General features: G+C 44.9%; 1 protein-coding gene across 1 annotated transcript in view; it reads left to right on the top strand.

Moving 5' to 3' along the window:
• Positions 1-13,351, top strand: part of LOC125994563 (zinc finger SWIM domain-containing protein 6) — a 47,884-nt gene extending 34,533 nt beyond the window's left edge. Inside the window, exons 5-14 of the mRNA XM_049763921.2 lie at positions 266-445; positions 874-1,044; positions 1,120-1,266; positions 1,336-1,482; positions 1,772-2,032; positions 3,190-3,325; positions 8,218-8,375; positions 8,542-8,705; positions 8,824-8,905; positions 9,360-13,351. Coding sequence (XP_049619878.1) covers positions 266-445; positions 874-1,044; positions 1,120-1,266; positions 1,336-1,482; positions 1,772-2,032; positions 3,190-3,325; positions 8,218-8,375; positions 8,542-8,705; positions 8,824-8,905; positions 9,360-10,225 — 2,312 coding nt within the window. The 3' untranslated portion in view covers positions 10,226-13,351. The remainder of the gene's footprint in view (positions 1-265; positions 446-873; positions 1,045-1,119; positions 1,267-1,335; positions 1,483-1,771; positions 2,033-3,189; positions 3,326-8,217; positions 8,376-8,541; positions 8,706-8,823; positions 8,906-9,359) is intronic.
• The last annotated feature ends 11,255 nt before the right edge of the window (positions 13,352-24,606 follow it).

Consider the following 24,606-nt stretch of genomic DNA (forward strand, 5'->3'; position numbering starts at 1 on the left):
TTGAGACAAATAAAATGAGACCAGGCTGAATCAATTCAAAACTTTTTCTACCAATAATGTAACCTGTATAATGTTTTAGAGAGGGAAAGTAAAAATAAACAATTGAGATAATGTAGTTGCATAAGTGTACACACCCTCTTAATTTGGGATGTGGCTGTGTGTTATGGCCCGGGGCTGCTCTCGTGAGCTCTTTAGGCCGTCCAGAGTAATGACCAAAAAATGGCCCTTGAGCACAAAAAGCATTCCGTGTTTCGGTGTCCACCAGGCGCCCTGTGGATGTGCATCGTGCTGAACCCACACTGCAAGGCGGAGCAAAAGTCATCATGGTTGCGGCAGCTGCGCAGGTGGAACAGCGTGGACGTGTGCCCCTGGGAGGACGGAAACCACGGCAACGAGCTGCCCAACCTCACCCACTCGCTCCCTCAGGGTGCTCACAGCAACCAAGGTCGGTGTTGCGCAGGTTTTTTTTTTTCATTTTACATGTCAATTTCATTTTATGGCGTTCAAGATAGAAATTAATTAGCTGCCTGTCAGTTTTTTTTTAATTGGTTTTGATATGTACAGTGAGCATACAAAGCATGTAAGCCTTTGGATAATTAGCGGCACTGTTATTTTGTTTCTCAATTGTTTATTAATATTCGAGTACTTTGTTGAAAAACATTCATACCCTGTTAAAAACCGACTATCGATTTTGAAATTATGCTTGGAAATCTGTTGTCACTGGCTTAGTCTAATATATGCTACATTAATTTTCAAAAGGTTTAAAACAATGAAATTTATTTATTTTTTTGGTATTCAAAAGAAACATTTTAAACAATATATTTTCTGATTTTTATTCTATTCTCTAATTCCTGATGATGCTCCTCCTCGCAGAGATGCGGCCCCACAGGACCGTATTCACTCGAGCCATCGAGGCCTGCGACCTGCACTGGCAGGACCGCCACCTCCAGCACATCATCGCCAGTGACCTCTACGCCAACTACTGTTACCACGACAACCAGGAGGGCTCCCTGTTTGACGCGCGCGGCTGGCCCTTGTGGCACGGTGAGTGGAGACAATAGAAACATGAGAGACATGTCCATCATCTCTTCAATTCCATCTCTCTCTTTTTCATCTTAGAACACGTCCCGACAGCCTGCGCCAGGGTGGATGCCCTGCGTTCCCACGGTTACCCACGAGAAGCACTCCGTCTGGCCATCGCCGTAGTCAACACGTTACGGCGACAACAGCAGCGGCAACTCGAGCACTTCCGCCGGCACAAAAAAGGTCAGACTCCATTCTCACTCCACACTACCTTTCGGAGTCGTATGCTGATAAATGTATTATTTGTCTCAGAGTTGCTCCATAAAGGCCACACTTCCATTACAAATATGGAGGGCTGGGTGGGACATCCTTTGGATCCCATCGGCACCCTCTTCAGCACTCTAACAGAGTCGGGACGGATAGGAGAGGAGGGATCTAATACCTGCTTGGACCTCTCAGGTAGCTACCGCTAATGATGTGTATATTCAAATTGATGAAACCGAATGAATCCTCACCAATGAATTGCTTAGTGCGCGATTTCAGAAATGTTAGGTTGAGAGACCTAAATTAAGTCCTACATAAGTTTTTATTTTCTTTTCTTGGTCATTTAGTTACTAGTGACTGTACTTTTTAAAACTGAACAAGAACGGAACATTTGGTTTTTCATTCAAATATTTTTAACAGCACATTTGTGAGCGCTAATTGAGAGGATCCAAATTTGATAATCATCTCATGGTCCTCTCAACAGACTGCTCCAGCGTGGTGACTCGGGCAGACCTGCAGCGGATGCCCGTGCAGAGACTGCTGGGCGACGGCGAGTCATACGTGGCGCTGGCGGTGGAGACGGCCTTGATGGGTCTGGGCCAGCAGCGCGTCATGCCCGACGGCCTTTACGCTCAGGAGAAGGTGTGCCGCAATGAGGAGCAGCTGCTGGCCAAGCTTCAGGAAGTGGATCTGGACGATTCCCTGGTCAAGATCTTCCGCAAGGAGGCTGTCTTTCTGCTTGAAGGTAGGAGGGAATGCTGGACTTGGACCAATTTGTGCGTGCGTGAGACACACTACCACTCACTGAAACACATCCACACTCATAACAGCATTCACATTGTGACTCACCACTGTGGTACCTTGATTTGCCAATTTGAATCAACATAGAAACTTTTTTAAAGATTGCAGCTAGGTTTTATAAAGGGTAATTATCTGGAAGGGAGGGGCTTGACCTCATGAGTCAGCCTTTCCTTATGACTGTTCTCATTTTATATTTGTTTGAGTTTTCCCCCATTCATTAAATTCCTGAAATGACCTTGGCAACTGTGACTTTTATTACCACTTCACTCGAGGAGCTAACTTAAATTTTGACAGGCAACAAAGAAAATCAAAGCATCACCTCAAGTCAAGATACCACTTCATTTTTCATCCTTTCATTTTGTGGCGTCAAATAGAGACTGAGCTGACCAAAGTGAACCTTTTAGCCTTGCAACACCCGGCGTATTGTGTCAGCATACACACACACACACACACACACCCCTGCGTTCATTTACATTACAGAATGCCACAACAGGGAGGAGTCAAAATTTGACTCCGGTCCCCACCCAAACCCCCATCAGCATCTAAACCAGGGCCTGGTGCGACCACCCACCTCTGGCTCTGTTTCTAATCGAGAGCGCCAGCCCCCTCCCGCGCCCCGTTCGGCCCTTTGAGACCACAACCTCGCCACCCTGTGATGTGGTCTGCGGTCGAGGGGGTTTAAAATAACGACGGCGTCGGGTGGGACACGAGAGAGAGTGCAAGTCCAAGCCCGAGCATATGGTTTTTGACATCATTGTTTGTTTAAACACCACGTGGTCACAACGGATAGACCACTCTATGACTATGTGTATTTGTACTATTTTTAAACACATTATTTTCTCACTACAGGGTTAAAAATATCGCAGCCCACGTGAAAACGCACCACATGCCAAACCACAGGTGGAGCTTTAGGGCATTTTAGCCAATCCCAAACCTGAAGAAATTCCTTTGCGGAAAGGAAAATCTAAATAATGGGAAAGAAGTAGACCACCTCCAAATTTGAATTCTTAGTAAAAAGAGGAGAGTTGTGTGCATGGAATCCAGGTTAAAACAATGGTGAAAACAACAGTCCAACGAGCTTGTGTGTTTTGTTCCACGCAGCCGGTCCGTACTCCGGCCTGGGGGAGATCGTCCATCGAGAGAGCGTCCCCATGCACACCTTTGCCCGCTATCTCTTCACCTCCCTCCTACCTCATGACGCTGAACTGGCGTACAAAATTGCACTGAGAGCCATGCGGTAGGTGATGCACCACACACACACACACTTTTTTATTTTTATAGCTACCTTGGTTGTCTCCTGAGCAGACACAAAACCATTGTCACCTCCTGACATCCACTCTGTTTGTAGGGGAAGGGGAGGGTGTTATGGCTGAGATCTGGACTTTGGGGACTCGCACCCCATTTAATGCACGCAAGACTGAATGTTAAGCACTTAATCTGTGCTGAGTCATCACCAAACAAATCAGGGGCTGTTGAGCAGTGGAGCACTGCTCTCTGGTGACTCAGCCGCGTCGTTATCCACTATACAAGCTCACCGTGTCGCACACGCACACGCATAAACTTTACAGTAAAAACAACAAACACACCAGGACGTGCCCGCTTCTATTGCCATTTGCTGGGAACTAAAAGTGACATCACAGTGCCCAAGGGCTCATCTTGCGAAATGTGAATATCATGTGACTAAACCCGGAAAACAGGTAAGCCGTGACATTGGCCAAGCTGTGATGTCATTTTCAGTTGACTGCAAGGGAAAATGGATACGCCCCGATACAGATTTTGCTCCTTAATTCATCATCCACAGAATACTGCATTTAGAATAGTGGCGCAGCATAGAACAGTACTGTAATTTTAGACTTGACTTCACCATTAAAAATGTTTAAAATGAGCAAAAAAAAAAAGAAAGTTTGCAACATAGCACTTGCTTTCAAAGATTGGCCATTGTGTTTGTTAAATCAATCTTGAAGCGCTCGGGTTAATCATTTGTACTGGATTAATAATTCAGGACACTGATCATGCTTGATATCTCGTCACCAAGACTGCAGCGTGTGCGCATGTTTAACATGTGTGTGTTTGTGTTGGCCTCCGTCCTGCTCGTGCCCATGTGTGTGTGATCTCTCTATTTTGTGTGTGTTTGCGTGCGCGCAGCCGTGTGTGGACAATGTGTGTTAATCAGACTGCGCTGCTGTGTTTTGATGTTGTGACTCACGGGAACTGGATCAGTGGATATTAATTACATTAATGAGAGTGTAATTAGTGTGGCTGTAATGAGGAGAAGGGGGGCACGCACACACACACACACACACACACACACCACAAACACACATTGCTTTGCATGCAAAAGGGCCAGCAGGAACTGGGAAGTGTGGGAAAATACAGTTGGTTGTCTGTCTGCAACGTGAATGATTTGTCGAATGCAGTGCACTGCCTCTCACTCCCCAAACTTTTCCCCGACTCAGCCTCCCTTACTTGTTACGCCTCCGTACTCCCCGCTGTGGTGCGAAACGGGCCGATATAGAATAATACGGGCCACTTATGGGTGCTCGTGGGAGCCCGGTGGTGTCTACTCAGCACATAATGAATGTGTGTAATGTAGCGTAGTGTAATATGAGAGCGTATAGCTCAGCGCTCCCACGGGATGGCGGACAGTTAAATATAGGGGAGGAGGTAAAGGAGCCGGGGCTATTTTAATGGCCCCATTATAACATTATCATTGATACATACCGAGAGCGAGCGAGAGAGAGAAAGTGGCAGACCTTTTCACATGACATGCTTTTTGTGTTTGACTTCGCAAGGCTGCTTCTGTGCAACTATTTATTTAATCATGTGTGTAAAGAGGTTTTTTTTCCATGACAATTTTGTAGATTTCATACAAAGTGCAAATGCACTATAATGAGATGGAAACAGGCATTTGCTATAATTTTGTAATTATTTTCAGCCCTACAATTTTAGGATTAAAAATATGGTGCTTTTGTATGGTAATAAAAAAAATCTCTGTTTTTTTCGTTTTTGTCGCAAAATAAAAAGCAGTTATAGTACCCAAGGCCTCAACTTGCGAAAAATTTCTCTTCCTGTAAAGTGGTCCCTCTTAATAACAAATGAACACGTTGGTGTTAATTTTAATGAAAATAAATTTGAGTAAATATTGAGGCGCAAATAAACATTTGCACATGTGCTACTTCTGTTATGTTACTTTTAATAATCCATTTTAAACATAGTCATCCTATGTACATTTCTTACTAAAACATTCTCCACCCCTTAGCGTGGGCGGAGCTCGCTGATTGGCTCGTGAGGTTAAAATAAAAAAAGAAGAGCGCAGGAAAAGATGAAGAAGAAGCGCAATCTTGTCGCTCTTGCACATTTTCCTTATCGCCGCTCTTCCGAAGCTGAGTAGCTGAATCCGAAGCGGCCGGTATTATCATATTGAGATTTCCATAGGCGATACGAGACTTGCAATGCTAATGAAGCTAGATCCCCGCTATAATCCACAACCTTTGATCCGCCGCATAATCTTTGACGACGCAGCACTGTTTATGCTCTCGTTGCGACAATGTTAAAGCAATGACATTGGCTTTAAATTGTGGCAGACGCATCAAAAACATTCTACATCAAGTATAATGTTTAAAATAGTTCCCTGCATGTGGGGTCCTTAATAAAGTGAACTCTCTGTAACGCTCTGACAAATGACAAGAGATGACAGTCCCAGAGGCGCCCAAACGTGGTTTATGTATGGACGTGGCTCTTGTCAGCGGATGTGCAGCTTAGCTGATGGATGAGCGCTCCAAGAGTGACGAGGGCCGAAGGGTGTTTACAGTCGAGATGAGGAAAGGACTGTAACACAGGGGAGGCTTGGTCGTCATGGTGATGCTGACCAGATATCTCATCTGGGGGCCTTAGGATTGGAGTGAAACCAGGATATGCTTTCTTTTTTCTACATCTTTGTTACTTTTCTTAAGGTTAGGGTCGGTTTTGGATTCCAGTGGTACAATTTTCTTTGGAAACCTAACATTGGCCTTTCAAGTTTCACTCTTCATCAATTCACCTATTCACATTTTTTTCTGTGGTTGGTGTTTTTATGCTCTATCTAATATACTATAAGATGCCACAAGATGGCACCAAAGTCCTGGCCATTAGGAATGTAGTAATTAAAGTCATTTCGGTAAATTGAATGTTTTGTCTTTGTCCTGCGATTGGCTGCTGGCAAAAGAGAAAGTGTAACCCGCATCCCGCTCATAGTCGGCTGGGATAGGTTCTGGCTCACCCATGACCCAAATGAAGAGAAGCATTACAGAAAGTCGACAGTTGCACAACACACGGAGATGTTTTCGATGCAGCCTACATTCACCATTTTGCATCCCACAGTTGGGGTCCCACTGTACTTGTGCTTGAGTAAATGCTTGCGCGACCGTCGTTTTGGGGATTGGATACGGCACAACAAAAGCCCAGTATGGATTTCCACCCCTAACACGTCGAGCTCCCATCCAGTTGGAGGCCCTCTGGCTCTCTCTGGTGCAAACCAAACAAAGCGTGGAATGTTGATGAGGCCTCCATCATTTTTACCCGGGGCCCTTTTTTTTTTTTTCTTGCTTTACCGCACCCCGGGAATCTTCCAGAAGGGCCCCCAATGTGGCGGAGGCTTTTAGTGACTGTTTTTTTGGATAGCGTGAGAGGAAGGAGCCCGGCTGTTACTTGACCATCAAAAAAAAGAGAGAAGAAAACCTCACATTTTTTGTTCACACTGCTGAATGTATCACGACAGGGTTTTTTATCACCTCCTGCTGCAGTGTGGATGTTTTGTGGTCATGCAAAAAGTGGAGTCTATTTATCTCACCCGTACAACATAATGAAAGATCAACCACAAATGTATATTCAATTTTAAAACATAACACTGGAAAATATACAAATGTTCCAAATAGCACAAAGACTTGTCACCACTATCCAAATCCTATCTTTTCAAATTTAGTTCGTATTCAAACCAATGAGAATGAGCAGAACAGAAAGCAGAAGCTTGCTAAAATCAAAGCAGTGCCAACGCTAAGCATTGCTTAAAGGGGCCATATGTTGCATAACAGTGGGGCTGTGTTACATAATCACCACCACCCTGCCGGGTACTTCACCCATGAGGTTGGGTGAAGCTCCACAGCCACTTTCAAGCTCCGTCGCAGCCCGGCCACCGGTGTCTAAAACCGCGAAAGTGTGCTACTTGGGCCCCTTCTAGTGGTACACAAAAGAATCATTACCTTTACGTACAATTCAGTTGTATTTAACTTTAAATGAGTTTATCACATTGCACTTCATTAGGTAGCAAGGTCACAGTAGCATCTATAAGCAACAGGGTTGTTATCGCCTTCTCACTTGAAGGTAATTGCGGTGCAGAAAGTGGAGTGTTTTTGAACATGCCTTCATATCGGACATCATCACGCGCAGTGGAATTGAAAGTTGGCATTTAGCATCGCCTTGCTTCTCACCAGTCTGCTTTGATGTCTTCCAAAAGGGCAGGTCTGTGTGTGAGAGTGTGTGTGCCGGTATTTGTTTGATGTGTGTCCAGGCCCTGTGCGGCTGGAAGGTGAATCCCTTAATTTCCCCGCGGACTCAATTAGCTTTGTGATTGGTGGAGAGGAGGCCAGGTTGCTGCCTTGTGAAGCGGAGGAGACCTTTTGAAAAGGGAACCGTGGCTCAAGACTGAAGCGGAATAGGAGATGAGGCACCGCGGAACGCTCGGCCCGCTCCGTGTTGCCGTGACGATGATGAGGATGATGAGAGGGTGAGGCTCCTCTGTCCGCAGCAGGTGTTGCTGGGCTCCGAGTTGATAAGAAGCAATTAGAGCGGAGGGGAAAAAAGTCAGTGATGCGCACTGGCTAACTGTCCCTTTCAAAGACTTCATGCGTCTCATCTTCTGATCCAGACACTAGCCAGGCTGCATCCAGCAGTTGGCTTTATTTTGAATACAGAGCATTCGAGTCAGAATATAAACTTGTCTTGCTTCTCTTGCGAGTCTTCTCGCTTCGTGGTTCCTGCTGGCTCTGACCGTGTCCTTCTGAGTTCCAGTTCCTGCTGTCTCAAGCATTCAAAAGTAAGTACACCCCTAGATGAACATGTTATTGATATTTTGGGATCCCCCCCCCCATTCAGGTTGCCCGTGTTGGAAACAACGGCATCGTCCGGCGACCTGTCGCGGCCTCATCATATTGTGTCGGTGGTGCCCAACCGCTACCCGCGCTGGTTCACCCTCAGCCACATCGAGTCTCAGCAGTGCGAGCTGGCCTCCACCATGCTCACCGCGGCCAAAGGTGCGCACTCCAACACACAAGCAAAGCTGTACTAGTTTTAGCAAAAGGTATCAAATAGGAAGATGCAAAGTCTGTTACTTTTCAACCATATTTTTAGATATGCAATAAACCAGACATGACAGTTACAAGCAGAAAATAATTTGATTTATTATTTTTGATATCTCAGGTGACAGTCGGAGGCTGGAGACAGTTCTGGAGTCCATCCAGAAAAACATCCACTCGTCGTCTCACATCTTCAAACTGGCGCAGGACGCGTTCAAGATCGCCACTCTGATGGACAGTCTGCCCGACATCACGCTGCTAAAAGTTGCCCTGGAGCTGGGACTGCAGGTAACTGGGGTGCAGAACCGAGTGTGGCCCCGTCCACTTCATCCAACACTAGAGGACCAAAAATGAAACGCTTCTATTGAAGTCTTGTTGCCTTACCGATTGTTTTTGTCCTGATCAGGTGATGAGAATAACGCTGTCCACGTTAAACTGGAGGCGGCGGGAAATGGTGCGCTGGTTAGTCACATGTGCCACTGAAGTTGGTAAGGGAGCTTGCCTTCATTTAAGTTGTACTCACTCAATTTAGGGGCATTTTGTACAGAAAATGAAGGCCAAGCTGACCTTCATTTTTTGTTTTTTCTCCAAAAATTCTTTTCTCAATTCAGAGTCGACCAGTCGACGATGTGTTTCATATGTTTTAAGTACAATACAGGAAGATTTTAGCATTGTGGACTGATTGCACAATCGCAAACTAGGTTTATTGACATCAACTGGAGCAGCATTCAATTGTTCTGCCTGTCAACGTTAGCAAAAACCAAGTGAAACAATGTCCCATTATTTGTCGTAAATAATTTTTGGACCAAATAGGTAAGATCGGGGACGTTCCTGTCACTGGTTGTGAACCACTGCTGTAGTGGGCCAGGAGCACGGCCTGTCATTTTTGGTCCCAAAATTGACCAACCTGTGTGTGTTTGTGTGTGTGCGTGCTTGTGTCAGGCGTGTACGCGCTGGACAGCATCATGCAGAGCTGGTTCACCCTGTTCACTCCCACCGAGGCCACCAGCATCGTGGCAACCACGGTCATGTCCAACAGCACCATCGTGCGCCTGCACCTGGACTGCCACCAGCAGGAGAACCTGGCGTCGTCGGCGCGCACGCTGGCCCTGCAGTGCGCCATGAAGGACCCGCAGAACTGCGCCCTGTCGGCTCTGACGCTCTGCGAAAAGGACCACATTGCCTTCGAGACAGCCTACCAGATTGTACTGGACGCCGCCGCCACGGGGATGAGCTACACGCAGCTGTTCACTATCGCGCGCTACATGGAGCACCGCGGCTACCCCATGCGCGCGTACAAGTTGGCCACGCTGGCCATGGCGCACCTCAACCTCAGCTACAACCAGGACACGCACCCGGCCATCAACGACGTGCTGTGGGCTTGCGCGCTCAGCCACTCGCTGGGCAAGAACGAGTTGGCCGCCGTGATCCCCCTGGTGGTGAAGAGCGTCAAGTGCGCCACCGTGCTCTCGGACATCTTGCGCCGCTGCACGCTGACCACGCCTGGCATGGTGTCGGCGCTGCACAGCCGGCGGAACTCGGGCAAGCTCATGTCGCTGGACAAGGCGCCACTTAGGCAGCTGCTGGACGCCACCATCGGGGCCTACATCAACACCACGCACTCGCGCCTCACGCACATCAGCCCGCGCCACTACAGCGAGTTCATCGAGTTCCTTGGGAAGGCGCGCGAGACCTTCATGATGGCGCACGACGGACACATCCAATTCACGCAGTTCATAGACAACCTGAAACAGATCTACAAGGGCAAAAAGAAACTCATGATGCTGGTGAGGGAGCGCTTCGGCTGAGCGCCGCTACTTTTTTTACCGACTCGAGTCTGCCTTTTTTTTTTTTTTTTTTTTTTTTTTTGGAACTTCCGGGAAAAAAAGAGAGAGAACGGACGTGGAAACGAAGCGATGAAGCGGAAAAGGAAAAAAACAAACTCCACAGAGCCACACGCGGTATTATTGTTCTTGCTGTTGATCTCGTTACAAACATTATCGCTATTATTATTATTATTATTATTGATAATAATATTATTACTACTACTTGTACAGAAGTGTTTTTTTCTTTTCACGAGAGGAAATTTGTCACGTGAATGTTGTGGGTCTGCGTGTGTATGAAAGGAGAACAACATTTTGTTTTCAAACATCTTTATCTTTCTCTCTTGCGTTGTACAAGTGCATCTCAATACATCAGGATCTCTGTTGTAATTCAGGATTTGAATTCAATAAGGCAATTCTTGATTCACAGCACGGAGTGAAATCTCGATATAGATCAGGGTTGTCAAATTTGTTTTTGTCATGGGGCACAATTACAGATTCCCCTTGGAGGGCCTTTATGATGGTGAAACCAAATGTTTAATCGTCTCATTATATACGTATACACAACAAATTGAGGAGTCATTAGTTCTGAAGTCAGAAATAATGTTCGGTAATTGTTTTATTGTTTAAATGACTACAAAAGGGAACAAAAAAAGAACTTGCAAAAGCTTAACATTATTGTTATTGTTTCAAATTATTTTGCCCTGTCTGTCCGTTTTAAAAAAAAACAAGTACGGCCCGCCAGCACTCAATGTAAGAGCAAGTTTTTGAGTTGAACTCCTCAAATGAATGTTTCCAGTGTGTTGAGATGCACCAGTATGTGGCTAAAGGCCTTCTACAGTAGCGCTCGTCATAAAAAAAGCAGAACAAAAAAAAACAACAACTGCATCCTCGAAAGAGAAACTAAGGCTTTAAAAACACACAGAGCACCTCCCCTTTGGCCCCCGGGCCCCCCAACAGGGGGCGCCAGGCAACACTGCACATCTTAAAAAAAGCCGCCATCAGCATTTTTGGAGCACTTGAGCAGCCATTAGTTTTCTCCCAGCGCCAATACGCACGACTGTGCTCTTAGCACCCACCTGTGTAATGTGATGTATGCGGCGATCTGCAGCCGTGGCACATTGGATTTAATCCAAGCCGGATTATAAATTAACAGTGGGTACACCTGCATAATCCGATATAAGAGCGCTATTGAAATTCCAGACTTTGTTTTATTGCAGCTGCATTCTACTGAGCTGTTTCAAGCTTGTCAAATGTGATTGGATGATTCCTATTTTGAGGCCATAGCAGTACTGTTGATTCGACAGTAGAAAATGGCCAAAAAGTCAAATTTCATGAAGGTTAAACATGAAATTCACCTTTTCAGAACAATCTGATAAATTGTTTTCAAAAGTTTGTTTTTAGGAAGTCGAGAGTGTTGAGTGTTCCAGTCAATCCGCACATTTGTTTTATTAATATCACTTTGCTGTCAAATGAAACATGTTTCTCCACTATTTTTAGCCAAAAGAAATTGAATTAACAGCACACAAGAAATCTGTTTCAAATCAATGAATAGAAATGTTACATAATCCAATGATAGTGTCAGGCAAACGATGCCTTAAAACAATTAGTCAACCATAACTGACTTTTAAATCTGTTTAACATACAAAAATGTTTTGACAATGTTCATGAAAAGTGAGCATATTGGACTGTGCAGGTGTCCTATTGTCATGCCCAATGATTGGAGCTGTGTTGAACGGGGAGCGACTACCTCATTGATGCAGTGTGGAACCTGCTCCCAGCAGAAATGTGCCGTCACGGACGAGATTTGTCGCACATAATATAACACGGTGTTCATCAGTCGCTCTTATCCCAGCCCTCGGATTGGCTACAAGCACGTGCGTCACTCCCCATCTCATGTATGCCATTTTTTTTTTTGCTTTTTTGCCCTCCCCCGTTTCTTTAATAGGCCAGTGTCATTTGGTTCCCTGTGTGTCATTGCAATGAGACTTTCTACTGTTGAGAAAAAAAAAAAGTGTGCAAGCGCCACTAATTGTCCACCGGAACGTTCTCAGGGATTTCTTCTTTTCCTCCACATGAAAGAAAAAAAAAAAAGGCGGAACAAAACCAACGACTGACTACAGGACAATGGAAAAAAAAAAAAAAAAAAAAGACATGAGCGAGCATTTATTGTACTCTGTATATATGCCATAGTATATGTCTGAATATGGAGGAGCTGAAAGTATATGTTAACTAATTTATACAGAGTATTCTATGTAATGTGAAATACTTGAAGCCGCTGTAGTTTGCTCTCTCTCTCTCTCTCTCCTGTCTCCTTTTTATTTGTTTTTGGGTTATGTGATGGAAACATATCAGGAGGACAAGACTTCATTCCTGCTGACTAAAGCAAACAGACCAGGAAGGGAGGTCAAAAGTACTCACTGGGGGCCAGTAACACATTTTTTGTCGCTTTAATCCACTTTAAATTCATTTCTCATGCAGTAAAATCGACACTAAGTGAGTCTCATATCACGCGCACCCGTCAACTAAGGTCTGACTTTTACGCACCGTCATTTTTGTGTCCTTTGTTTTAAGAGTGTCTCGACAAACAAACCAACAAAAAAAAAAAGCAGCCTTTTCTTCTTGCCTTGTCTTAACGCTTTAACGTAACCAAACAGGAGTTCTGTCTAACAACCAAACGCGTTCAAAGGGGTGAGAGGCGGTGGTCCAGCTTTAGTGTCCTTAATTAGTAAGAAAACAAAAAAAAGTGAATGGCTGTGTTATTAACTCTTCGTCCTGCTTTTGACGACAAAGCAGCTCCTCACATGTGTGTCTGGTGGTTGAGAGAAAAAAGAAAAAGTGCATACGTCGTTGTCCGGTGTCTCGCAACAATTTCCTCTTGAGTCTTTCTAGCTGTTTTTCTTTCTTTGTTTGTGTAGAAAGCTCTCCCCTTTTTTATTTATTACGACGACCCCATGTATACATGCTTATGAAATTCAAATTTGATACGCCGATATCACTTTATTTATGTAACTAAATCACTGTTTTATAATCTTGTTAATGAGTCGATAATTGATTTTTTTTGTTTCTTTTTTTTGTTTTGTTTAAATAAAAGTTAATTTTTGAAATGTTGACGTCTTCTGCTCCACTTCCCTTCGTAATCACCTTACAACGTTTCGTTGACTGACCCCACAGCTAGTTAGTCGTAATAATAAAATGTGTCTTTTGTCTCTGATAGGTTGTTGTTCCTCAGGTGTGGTGGTTTCGGTAATCCAAAACAGAAAAGCAAATCCCCCTTTGAATCGTTTAATTTTGTCGTTTGTGGTGATATGAATAATAGTAAAAAAATGTATCTTGTCATCGGGTTGAAATGCCAAAGAAATCGCTAAATTTTAACAATCCTGTCAGGGTTTTTTTTTTTGGGGGGGGGGGGGGCATGTCGTTATAGCATGTATGCAGGCAGATGCCCATCAGAGAAATCAGAGGTGGGGGTGCCCAATGCTGTCATGTGGAAATGTTATCCCTTGCTAGTCCCCCCATTTTTCTTTGTCGTGTCAGCCGGGCTGCAGGATGACTACATTGCTGCACTTTGTTTGCGCTACCTGCCTGTGTGTGTGTGTGTGTGTGCGTGCGTGCGTGCGTGCGTGCGTGTGTGTGTGTGTGTGTGTGTGTGTGTGTGTGTGTGTGTGTGTGTGTGTGTGTGTGTGTGTGTGTGTGTGTGTGTGTGTCAAGGGGTCTTGAGGGAGCGGGTGGGAACAGGTGGTAGCGGCGGCAGACTTACAGGAGCTCCTGACAGCAGCAAGGTCCCCTGACTCACAGCCCCCCCTCATTAAACATTGACACAAAAACACCACAACTGTCTGTGTGTGAACAGTAATGAAGCGTGTGTGTTTGTGTGTGCGTTTGTGTAACGTCGTCCACCTGCATATCAAGGAATTCATCAATTTATAAACTAAAGAAACTGCTGTCAGAATCCAAGCTCAGGTGTCCAATTGATATGTGACAGATGCCTGCCTGCCTGCCATGCATATGTTTCTCTGTGTTTGCGTGTTTATTAATGTTGTCTAAAAAGGTTTCCACCTGAATATGGAGGAATTTATTAGCTTTAGCATACTAGTAAATCTCTGCTATCATGCGCTATGTCCAATTGTTATGGGACAAGAGTCCAACAGTCGTGTGTGGGTGTGCATGTGCATGTGTATGTTCGGAATATAGGAGTGTGATAATGAGAAATTCACCAGCTTTAGGAACAGAAGTAACGCTCTGCTGTCAGAGGCCACACTCAGGTGTTCGATAGTTATGCATATGTGTGTGTGTGTGTGTGTGTGTGTATGACCTGCATTCAGGTCCCTGCCTCACTAGCAGCTGGTAATGACGTCCCGTGGGTGCAAGCGAGCGCAAGCAGGCCTGTCTGAGAGTATACTTCTAATGACATCGTGATCACACGAGGCTGCTTTTCATGCCCAAAAAAGAAAAAAAACATAGTATGAATTTGAAAACCCACGGCAACATCTTCCGCCTTCGAGCTACATCAAGGCTGACGTTTACTCACCGGAGCTGTCAGTCTGTCCGCCTTTCAACTTTCACCTCTAACACAAAGAATATAGTTTGAAGATAGAACAAAAGGCTGTTTAAAAAAAAACACAAAGTTGCACTGATTGATGAACAGGAGCATCTATGTCATCATCCTGGTCAGACAGGAGCGATGATCATTTCATGATGATGATCGGGGGTTCATTCAAGTTTCAGGTGTCTTGCCGTGTGTGCAAAGCAGATTTTCATTTGCCCTTGAAGGTGCACAGAGAACATCGAATGTACTGAATTGAATTTAACTTTTTTTTAATTGGATTTGATTTTTGAATACCCAGCTATAATGTGGTTTTCTAGTGGGTTCATGGAGAGCCTATCCTATCTAATGGAAGGCAGACTACACCCTGGACTGGTCGCCAGTCAGTCACAGGTGATGAGAGCGAGATGGACAACCATTCACCCTCAAATTCACCCTTCAGCAGCTATTGCATTGCAGGTCGTCAAAGGTCAATTTTATTATATGCTTCTGGCTGCACAAAAATAGACGGTGAACCGCAAACGGCCCCCAAGCCGTTGCTTTGACACCAGTGCCTGAAGGGATACATTAAAATGAAATTGAACTGAGGACCCAAGTTTGGGCAATCGTAGCAAGGCGTACAGTAAGCGATGTTAACGTATTCTCTTTGAATGACAGACGTTTCATGTGGTTCTTTTGGTGCGTCGCTTCATGTACGTGGGACGCTTCAAGCTCGTTAGCATTACACGGCTAATAGAAAAAAAAGGATCACAGGCGCTTGTTCTTCGACACGGTCCCGCAGCAAAGCGGGACTCGTCTTCGTCGTCCTCCAGAAGGCCGCCAGAGTTTGATCTCCTCTCTTCCCCGTCCCCCCCCCCCCCCACCCCACCACCTCCATCTGCCCCGAGGCACCTGATTAAATGCTAATTAAATCCGTTAGCGCCGCTATCGCCGCCGTTAACTCCTCTCTCTCGCTCTGTCATGGAGATTAATGCCCCTCGTTCATCACGGACTACCTGCCCGACTCACCAAGACCTCAGCCCCCCAAACCCTGCTCCTCTCTCTCTCCGAGATGGACGAGGGCTTTAAATTTTAATTTGAAAATTGCCCTCAATTACTTGGCCGGCGACCACTTGGCGGAAGGCGGGGTTATACGGCAGCAGGTCAGCGGCCATGATGAGCGATAAGGGGACATTAATAAGAGCTGTGCCCGGGTTCATTTAAAAGCGGACAGGCCGCTTTCTCATTATTGAGCTCCCCCCAGCTTTATTTAAAGGACTTTATTTAAGGCCGGCCCGTGAATGTGTCCTGCAGGACAGACGCTTAAAGCGCCTGACAGAGTGGGAAAGTTACGACCATAACTTACACCCTGAGCAGTGAGCGCTCACACATACACGCACACACTGGACCTCTTTTTTTCATTATTTTTTTTTGGGGGACATTTCGCAGGCCGCTGAACCTCTACGAGCCTCTGAGGAGTCCAAAAATGTTTGAACAAAGTTACACACATCGTTTACTTTTACACCTCCCACAATCTCCGGACCACAAATGTTTTAGTGGCTCCGATATCTGTAATGATTATAAGCAATTGGAGGATATTGAGCGAGGACATCAGCGATACTGTCCAACCTGCTTCTTCGTTTGAAACACTTTTTTTTCTTCTTGTTCTTCTTCTTGCGAACACACAGCTAAATGAAAAGGGATGAATTATGACTGGAAACCTCTGTGGAGCAGACTGGGGCCGAGCCAACAAACAGTATACACTCCTGTTTAGCCTCCACCCTTGATACACTGGATGAATTACACATAGATTTATGCACCTAAGACCAGCCTGACATCTGAAAAATACTGTCACCTCCTCTCCTGCTCCAACCTTATTTCTTTTTTTTATACCAAGTGTGCGCCGGATGTCCCTGCCGGGGCTTTAAATCTGTCGGCTGGTGTTTAGAATGTCACAATGAGAGCAGAGAAATGGAGGAAAAGCCCACTTGACTCCTCGTTTTTCCCTCTGCAAATACGCTCAGCAGACGTTTAACTCCACGTGTAACATCTAAAATAGACGACAATGACATGGTTAGACTTGTTCTCAACGGTGTTCCTCGCAAACTTCGGAATCCAAGCTCTTTTAGGTTCACCTGAAATATTCTCCAAAATACCAATATCCCAAACTTTTGGTGGGTTGTGTAAATTTTTTCAGATGATTTTTGCGGACCCTAAATGGCAGGCCTGCATGGCAACTAGGGGTTCCGGTGACCCCAGTTTGAGAACCACTGTTCGAGCGTGTTCCGAGGACGTGGGCCTAAACAGGAGCGCAAGAGATGCATTTCTATATTCCCCAGCAGACTGCTTGATTAAAAGCCTAAACGAGGAGCAGCGTGACGTCCCGCTCAGTCATCCACATCCACTTCACTTCCCTCTTTTTCCTCCAGCAACAGCAGCAGCAGCAGCAGCAGCAGCAGCAGCAGCAGGAGGCGCTGAGCTTCCAGCCGACTGGAACAAAGACGGGAAGAGAGCGGAAAAAGAAGGATGGAGCGACAGGAAGGCAAGAGAATGAGAGCATACATCACGGCCCTCGTCGCTGACATTTGTGCTAGCTGCTGAGAGACGCCATGAATTTTAATATGAAGCTGTCGTGAGGAACAAAAAAGAGGCCTTTTCTCCTCTCACAGCAAAACCATTCAAGGCAAGCATCGTTTTAGTGTGTTTACTGTTTTTTATTAATTTACTGTTGTAACTGTCTCTGTTTGTAGGTCTGATTTTCACTTTAATGTTCATGTCTTTGTTTGCAGCTATGGTTGCTCTATACATAAAGTTGAGTTTTGTCAAATATCCACAAAAGTTGCAATGGCCAAACTAAATTGACCTTTTTGAACACAAATGGTGCAGAGGCTCATTAGCTATCTCCAGCTAATGGCACACATGTACTGTCATACGCGTGTCCTTTATGGAGGTAGCAAACATTTCTCCAGTCAGAAGGATGCAAACGTGGCCACTTCCTTCCTTCCGTCCTTCCTTCCCCATCTGTAAACACCGTTAGCAGTCCCCGGGCCCTTCTCAGGCTTTTTCTATATGCACAACCAATGACAGCCATTATGCACCGCCCCATAACTAAGTTCCTTCTGTAACGATCCGCGGGATTGGTCGGTCACACCATTAGTCTTGCCTCAATTTGCTTCCCGGCCTCCTCACCTTAGCGTTGTGTGTAGTTACAGACACCCCCCCACCCCCCCCCCCACCATCACCACCAACACTAATCCCGACCTTCTTCAGGGAGGGATAAGAGTAATACAACAAGATCCAGTGCTACTAATGAAATCCTATTATTTTCTAGAGCCGGAATGTCAGGAGGGGAGGCAAAAAGAGAGGAATCGTACGAGGTATTGATTGACTAGAGTGGAAGGGATGCCAGGAGGAGAGAAGTTTTTGAATGAGAAAGAGACGCTTAGGAGAAGATGTGGAAGTTGAGTGGGGAGACGAGGTGTTTAAAGATGGCTCGCAGACACCCGGCCATTCACCATCATTCAGCCTCTGAGATTGAATTACGGCTGTTCCCTATTACCACACGGTTGCCATGGGGACCGTGCGATACCTCCGCTAATGGTTGCAGTGTACCACCATATCCAGCAGATGGCGCAGTAATGGAAAAAAATGTGTTGCCTTAATGTTTCTTTTAGAATTCATACAGACAGCTTTCTAGTGTAGTTGTGGAATCAAGTTCCTCCTCCTTTATTATTATTTGTTATAATAACAAAAAATGTTGGTTGATTGATTGTCTAAGTGACCTAACCTGTGTTAATCAAGTGGGCGTGTTTAATAAAGAGCCTTCCTGCACGCAGCAGCAGCAGCAGCAGTAGTACTAGTAGTTTCAGTGAGTGGTGCGTTAACAGAGCTGGTTGTCTTTCTTTATTTTATTGTTACCACCGAGTTCAGTGCAATTGCAAGGGTTTTACACAAGGACCTGCTGCTGTATGGCTCCTCTGCCATATGTTCACAGGGGGCAAGCCCATGAATAGTGAAAATTGGTGAGTACTTGATGCCCATTGAAATGTATTTGCATATATGTTTGGTCATGTGATATTCACAAGCTGAGCCTTAAAAGCACCGTGTTGTCATGATAATGTTGATGGGTCACTGGTTTGTCCTCAGAAGGAGAAGCTCCTCTGTATGAATCCCCCTTGCCACCACTCTACAATATTGGGCCCTTGTTAAATAATAGCAAAATCCTCAATGTTACTGCTCAAGGTTTTTTTTCGGTTTTGTTCATTCACCACACTGGAAGGGAGGAGGAGGGAACGATAAGCTGAAGGACACATACTGTGTACCCCCTGCGTATTTGCCATTTGCAAATTTACTCATTTGTGGAATTTTTATTGTGGGGATTTATCATTTGCTATTCACTAAAAAAAATAGTCTATTTGCTGTTTTTATGCTTAGGTCAAAGCTGTGTTCCTATGGCTCTACCTAGTGGCATCTTGGACCCAAAAAAAGCATATTGATCTCCATTTAGTCTGACCGTATCTTTGTCTAACAGCAAAATAGTGCTTTGGCGCTATCTTGCAACATCAATAGGCAATTATAAAGCCTGTGGTGTAGGCGTCAACTGCTCATGAGTCATCACTACAGAAAGTTTTCTTTTGAAATGATAACGTTGGACTTTGATGGCTCTGAGCGAGCCAAATGCGTCGATGGGCGGAATAAAAACTATATGCGCAGCAACTCAATCAAACATAAGCAGCTGGCAATCCTTTTTCCATTTTTGAATTGCATCTACATATATTCATGTATAATCGTTTGTCTTATTGAACTTCTTTTCTCCCTCGAGAAATCCAGCATGCACTTAACCAACACACACATACACACAGATCGAGAGATGTGCTATTGAAAGCAGATACATGTCTGCGTGCACAAATTGGAGTTTTGTCAGCAGCGCGGCTCTAATGGATGGCCAGAGAAAGGATGCCACCCACAGCACCATCTGGCTAATGCCCCGTCCTCTGCCTATGAATTTGGCTCAATTGTGCCCAAGAGAGACAAGCCACATGTTCATTATGAAAGCAGCGGGGGGCTTAGAGATCCCCCGAGTGGCGCAGAGCGAGCGAGCGTGTCACAGGACCAAGTGACACACAACACGGCGCTATGGAGGAACGAGGAGACAAAGAAGAAAAATAGACAAGCTCCTTCAGTCAATGAGTTTGTCAGCCAACCTTGACAGACATCCAGCAGGGACGCTTCTCTATTGTTTCAAGTAGATTTTATTTCCCAGCATGCATTGTGGGTCCACATATCGCAATACTGATGCCCCCCTGCCTCCCATAAAAGCAAATTTGGCCTTTTTAGCTGGAAGGAAACAAAGTTTTACTCACATATTTTGGGCCAGCAAAGACTGACTTATAATATTAATTACATTACTATAGTTGAACATTCTATGACATAATTTTATGAAAAATGGTGCGACTTATACTCGGAAAAATATGGTAATTACCTAAATATTCTGGGTGCTTTTGGCTCTTTGCCTAGCATGCATTCCACCACCCTTACTCTATGGGCCCACAGTTCGACTATCCTCTTCAACCCCAAATTCCACACTAGTCCAAGTCAATCTTCTGATCAATCTTCTAACCCGAATGACCGGAATAATGTAAAGTAAATGTAAAATTCCCCCCCATTCATTCAATCACCCCAATATGAACGGTTTAAAAAGTTAACAAAAACTATCAAATTAAGCGTTGCTTTCAGCATTGTTACGTTGATGCCACAATGCGTAATCGATGAATAATCGAAGGTTGTCGCTGATTATTTGTGGATATCTAATTTTCGGGATGGTAAATGTCCCCTTTTTTATATTCTGGAGTGTATCCACTTCCATGTTCCCCTTCACTTACCAGAGTTATGTGTCCTCTCCTGAAGTGACAACAAATGTCTTGTGTTGGGGGTTTCTCTTGCCACCTGTTGCTTTGACACACACCTATCAGCTTGCAAAGGCACTCTTGTGTGGCTGGAGGTGGTTTCAAACACTAGAAAAGGGAAAACCTGTTTCTAGAATAGAAAGTATATTTTTAGTGCAGCTGTGGGCATAGCCTGAGTGACACCAGGACCTGAATTGAAACATGGTTGCCATTTTGAAGTAAAATGCTTACCACATCAGCCAGTGTGCACAAACCCCCATTAGGTATCTTTATCTGTATCTGGACCATTATGAGAGCAGCCTAACAGCATCTGTCAGACCCCGCTTAACCCCACCGGAGCCATAAAAAAGACAGGGCCTCCTCGGTGAAAGAATAGAAGCTGGAGGAACCCGGTGGGACTCATAGGAAGAAGGTATGGAGAGAAATAAAATGTCCCCCCCCCATTCCGGCGTGGTGTGTGCCACGCGTAGCCACGCAGGCAGATGGGGGAGGTGCAGGTGGAAATAAAACATGCATGAGTCGCCTGCAGCCCAGGAAAATAATTACTGTCATTTAGCAGACATGTAGAAGAGAGCAGCGCCCCCCTCGTCTGCCCACAGGACGCTCCACGCCGCCTGCATACCGATCAACTGCACAGCCAGGCAGGGACGAACCATGCGTGTGGCCCACTTGTTACCTCCACTGGGGAGATGATGTTGTGTATTATCGGCGCGGCTTTGTCTGTTTGTCAACTCAACCGTTTGCTTATTCTGTTCATGGTGAAGCCTAGCCAAGGTGACTACTTTGGGCTATGTCCTGGATAGGTCACCTGGAAGGTCCAGGATGGACTCGTATCCACAACCAAAAAAACGATATATACAAACATGACTTGAGAGCAGTGGTAATGTTTTAAGGATATACTGCTTTCATTTGCCCTCCTCTTGTTTAAAAATAGTCTCAGTATGTTCAAAGGATAGAGTCCAGTCTTTTTCCTTGGCTGAAATCAGATTCCATGATGTGATCCCTGGATGTTGCCTAATGTTAAATCAAGTCCAAATTCCACCCTCTTCTCTTCTCTCCTCTCTTTGCTTTTGTCTCAGTGCTGTGGTGAGCAAACACATTTATTGAGAGTGGAGGGCTGCCAGGGGAGGTCAAACGTCTGCCTCGCTATCATTCTTTATGACTGATCTAGTGGTGCAGCCTTCATTACCCTGAATTATACGCCGCCATTATTACCTCTCCCCCAAGGCCCGCGTATGGGATGTCTCTGGCCTTATCAAGCGATCATCCTACCCAGGAGGCGTTTAAAAGCTGCAACTCTCTGATGACATCTGCCGCCAACATGGACAACTTTTACATTCTCACGTGCGTTGGTGCGTGACGTATATGCATGACGCTCCGCTCAAGCTTGTCATCCAATATAAGAGAGATATTAAATGCGTACGGTAGTATCTTGCCACTACGGGTACAATTTTCCCATTAATATTTATTGAAACACTTTGTGTACCTTTTAAGGACCATGGCCTAATGAGGGATGTCAGGCACTGGTCACTCCCATGTCAAGGTACCACTATGATTTCCTAGTTGCTCAGAGCTGGCAATGGACTGACTGCATCCAAAATCTATTTTTGCTAAAGGTGCTCATTGTTCCTGATTGAGCCTAGCAGTGCAAAACATTTGAATATAAATCGGGAATGAGAACAGCAGGGTAGCTCCAGCCTGAATCACCTTGTTGTCACCGCTGCCTGTCTCTGCAACGCACCTCTCGTGCACCCGCTGTGTTTATTAGCACAAGTGAAGTGGCGGTGTGAAGCAGACTGATAATCTGCGAAACCTGCGGGGTGCTGTTTTGGTGCAAGTTGCGTTTTGCAACTTTTTGTTACGGAGATAGAAGTGGCAGTCAGAGAATGGATGGATGGGCGGGCAGACTGACGGAGGTCTGTCTTGGAAGGATGGACTTTTGTTGTTGTGTTTTTGTTGTGTTCCATTGTACATGGTCATAAATATTGGGACACCAACAATATTATATTACACATCATGTTTCTCTCCATTGCTTGTCCAACATTGAATTCTGCTGGATGGGATAAAAAACAACATAACATGGCCCAGATTAGGGGACAAATCACATGTGAACATGAATCTACTTGTGTCCACAGTTGTGCACTTTTAGCAGCGTGAAGTCAAACTGTGATACTATGTGTTATTAATATCAGAGGGCAGCTGGCAGTTCCTCATCAAGTCCATTTGATTAATAACAGGCACTGTCACACCTTCACTCATCACTAATGGCCCTCTGTCTATTATTATCACTTCATAATGAGATCTAAAAGAAGCCAGTCATATATGTGCATAGTACGTATGCACACGCTACTCTAATTACATGTGTGACGCATGACAGCAAAGATAATGCTTAGACTATGTTTAGCGGTAAGCATGTCTGTGTCACAGTTCTGATGTCTGGGTTTGGATTCGCCGCCATTGTCGTTCAAATATTAGCTGGGACACATTCCAACTCACCTGAGACCCAAATAGAGATAATGGCTGCAAATTCAGAGAAGTACGTTACAAGATGCTCTTATCATCGTTACCCTCTTGAAAATGACACACTAGCGCACTGAATATGTAAACGAGCCACACTAATCTAAAGTAGGATCTAGTAAGAACTTAGTGCTGCCATTAAGAGGCATCACTGGATCATCTGTGCAGATAGCAAGCTTAGTTAAAAAACATGGCTGTGGTGCAACACGCCACTCAAGGGAATTGACACCTGATGATAACATGAAAGTGCTACCAGACCTTGCGTGGCTGTCATTTCATTCATAACGCAGTGTACAAAAATGAAATGACCTCACTTGCATCAGAAAGCAACAGTATGTATAAGAATTGCCTCAAAATAATAAATGATGGTACACTGAGAACACTAGCTTCACTGTTTCCATAGCAACACTGGACCACCTGCTTTAGTGACCGATGATATTGGTGGACCAACCAGGACCGCCACAAGTTATGTGCAATGCACATACTGACATTAAAATGACCAAATTGTTTCCAAAAACCAGAACATGGTGGACTATTTGTACTTACTACTGTGACTTAAAAAGTAAGTTACACTTGACAAATGTAGAAGAAGCCCTGAAACATCTGTTTCATCATCATCTTCATCTGATATGTGGTGTTTGGTGAGAGGTGAGCAGAGGCTCCATTCACACAATATGTGGCCAACAGTGCCCTCTACCGGCAGAATTGGCCATGTCCACCCATTCTCTGCACAGTTTATGTGCTGGAAGCTATCCCAGCTGACTTTGGGTGAGGCAGGGACCTCAGTGGTAGGCTTCTCGCCCAGCAGGCCTACAGTTAGGGCTTGGGTGATGTTTGTCTTTTGTGATGTCATGCGCTCTTTTTATCTTTGATGACTTGTCTCTATGAAGATGGGTTCCTCCCTTCTGCCACACTGTTGTATTATTTCAAATGATCAGTTATATAACCACATCTTCTAGCACACTAGTTATTTGTTGGTGAGAAGACTCCTGGTCTAATTTGAAGACATCTTGCCAACCTGCAAAGAGAATATATATATATATATATATATATATATATATATATATATATATATATATATATATATATATATATACACAATGGCAACAAGGTGCTTGGCTGGTTGGTCGTTGTGTGTTTGCCATGCGTCATTCATTGTGGCTTTCCCTGTGTCTGTGTGCATGGTGGACACGCCGGTCATCCCATTGGTCCTGATTATTGTCGGCTTCCTGCCTGTTCTTGCCAACATCATCTGGCCCGCCTGCAAGAGTGCGGTGGATGATTGGAGGAGGATGAAGATACATGAGCAGAACATAGAAGTGTATACCATCGAGAGGTCAGTTACACTGAATAAGAATAAACTTGGGCTTCTCTCAGCACACAGCAGAGAAAGAAATGACACATATCCACTATTTTGT

Source organism: Syngnathus scovelli, chromosome 3 (genome assembly GCF_024217435.2).
Source record: "Syngnathus scovelli strain Florida chromosome 3, RoL_Ssco_1.2, whole genome shotgun sequence".
Lineage (NCBI taxonomy): Eukaryota > Metazoa > Chordata > Actinopteri > Syngnathiformes > Syngnathidae > Syngnathus > Syngnathus scovelli.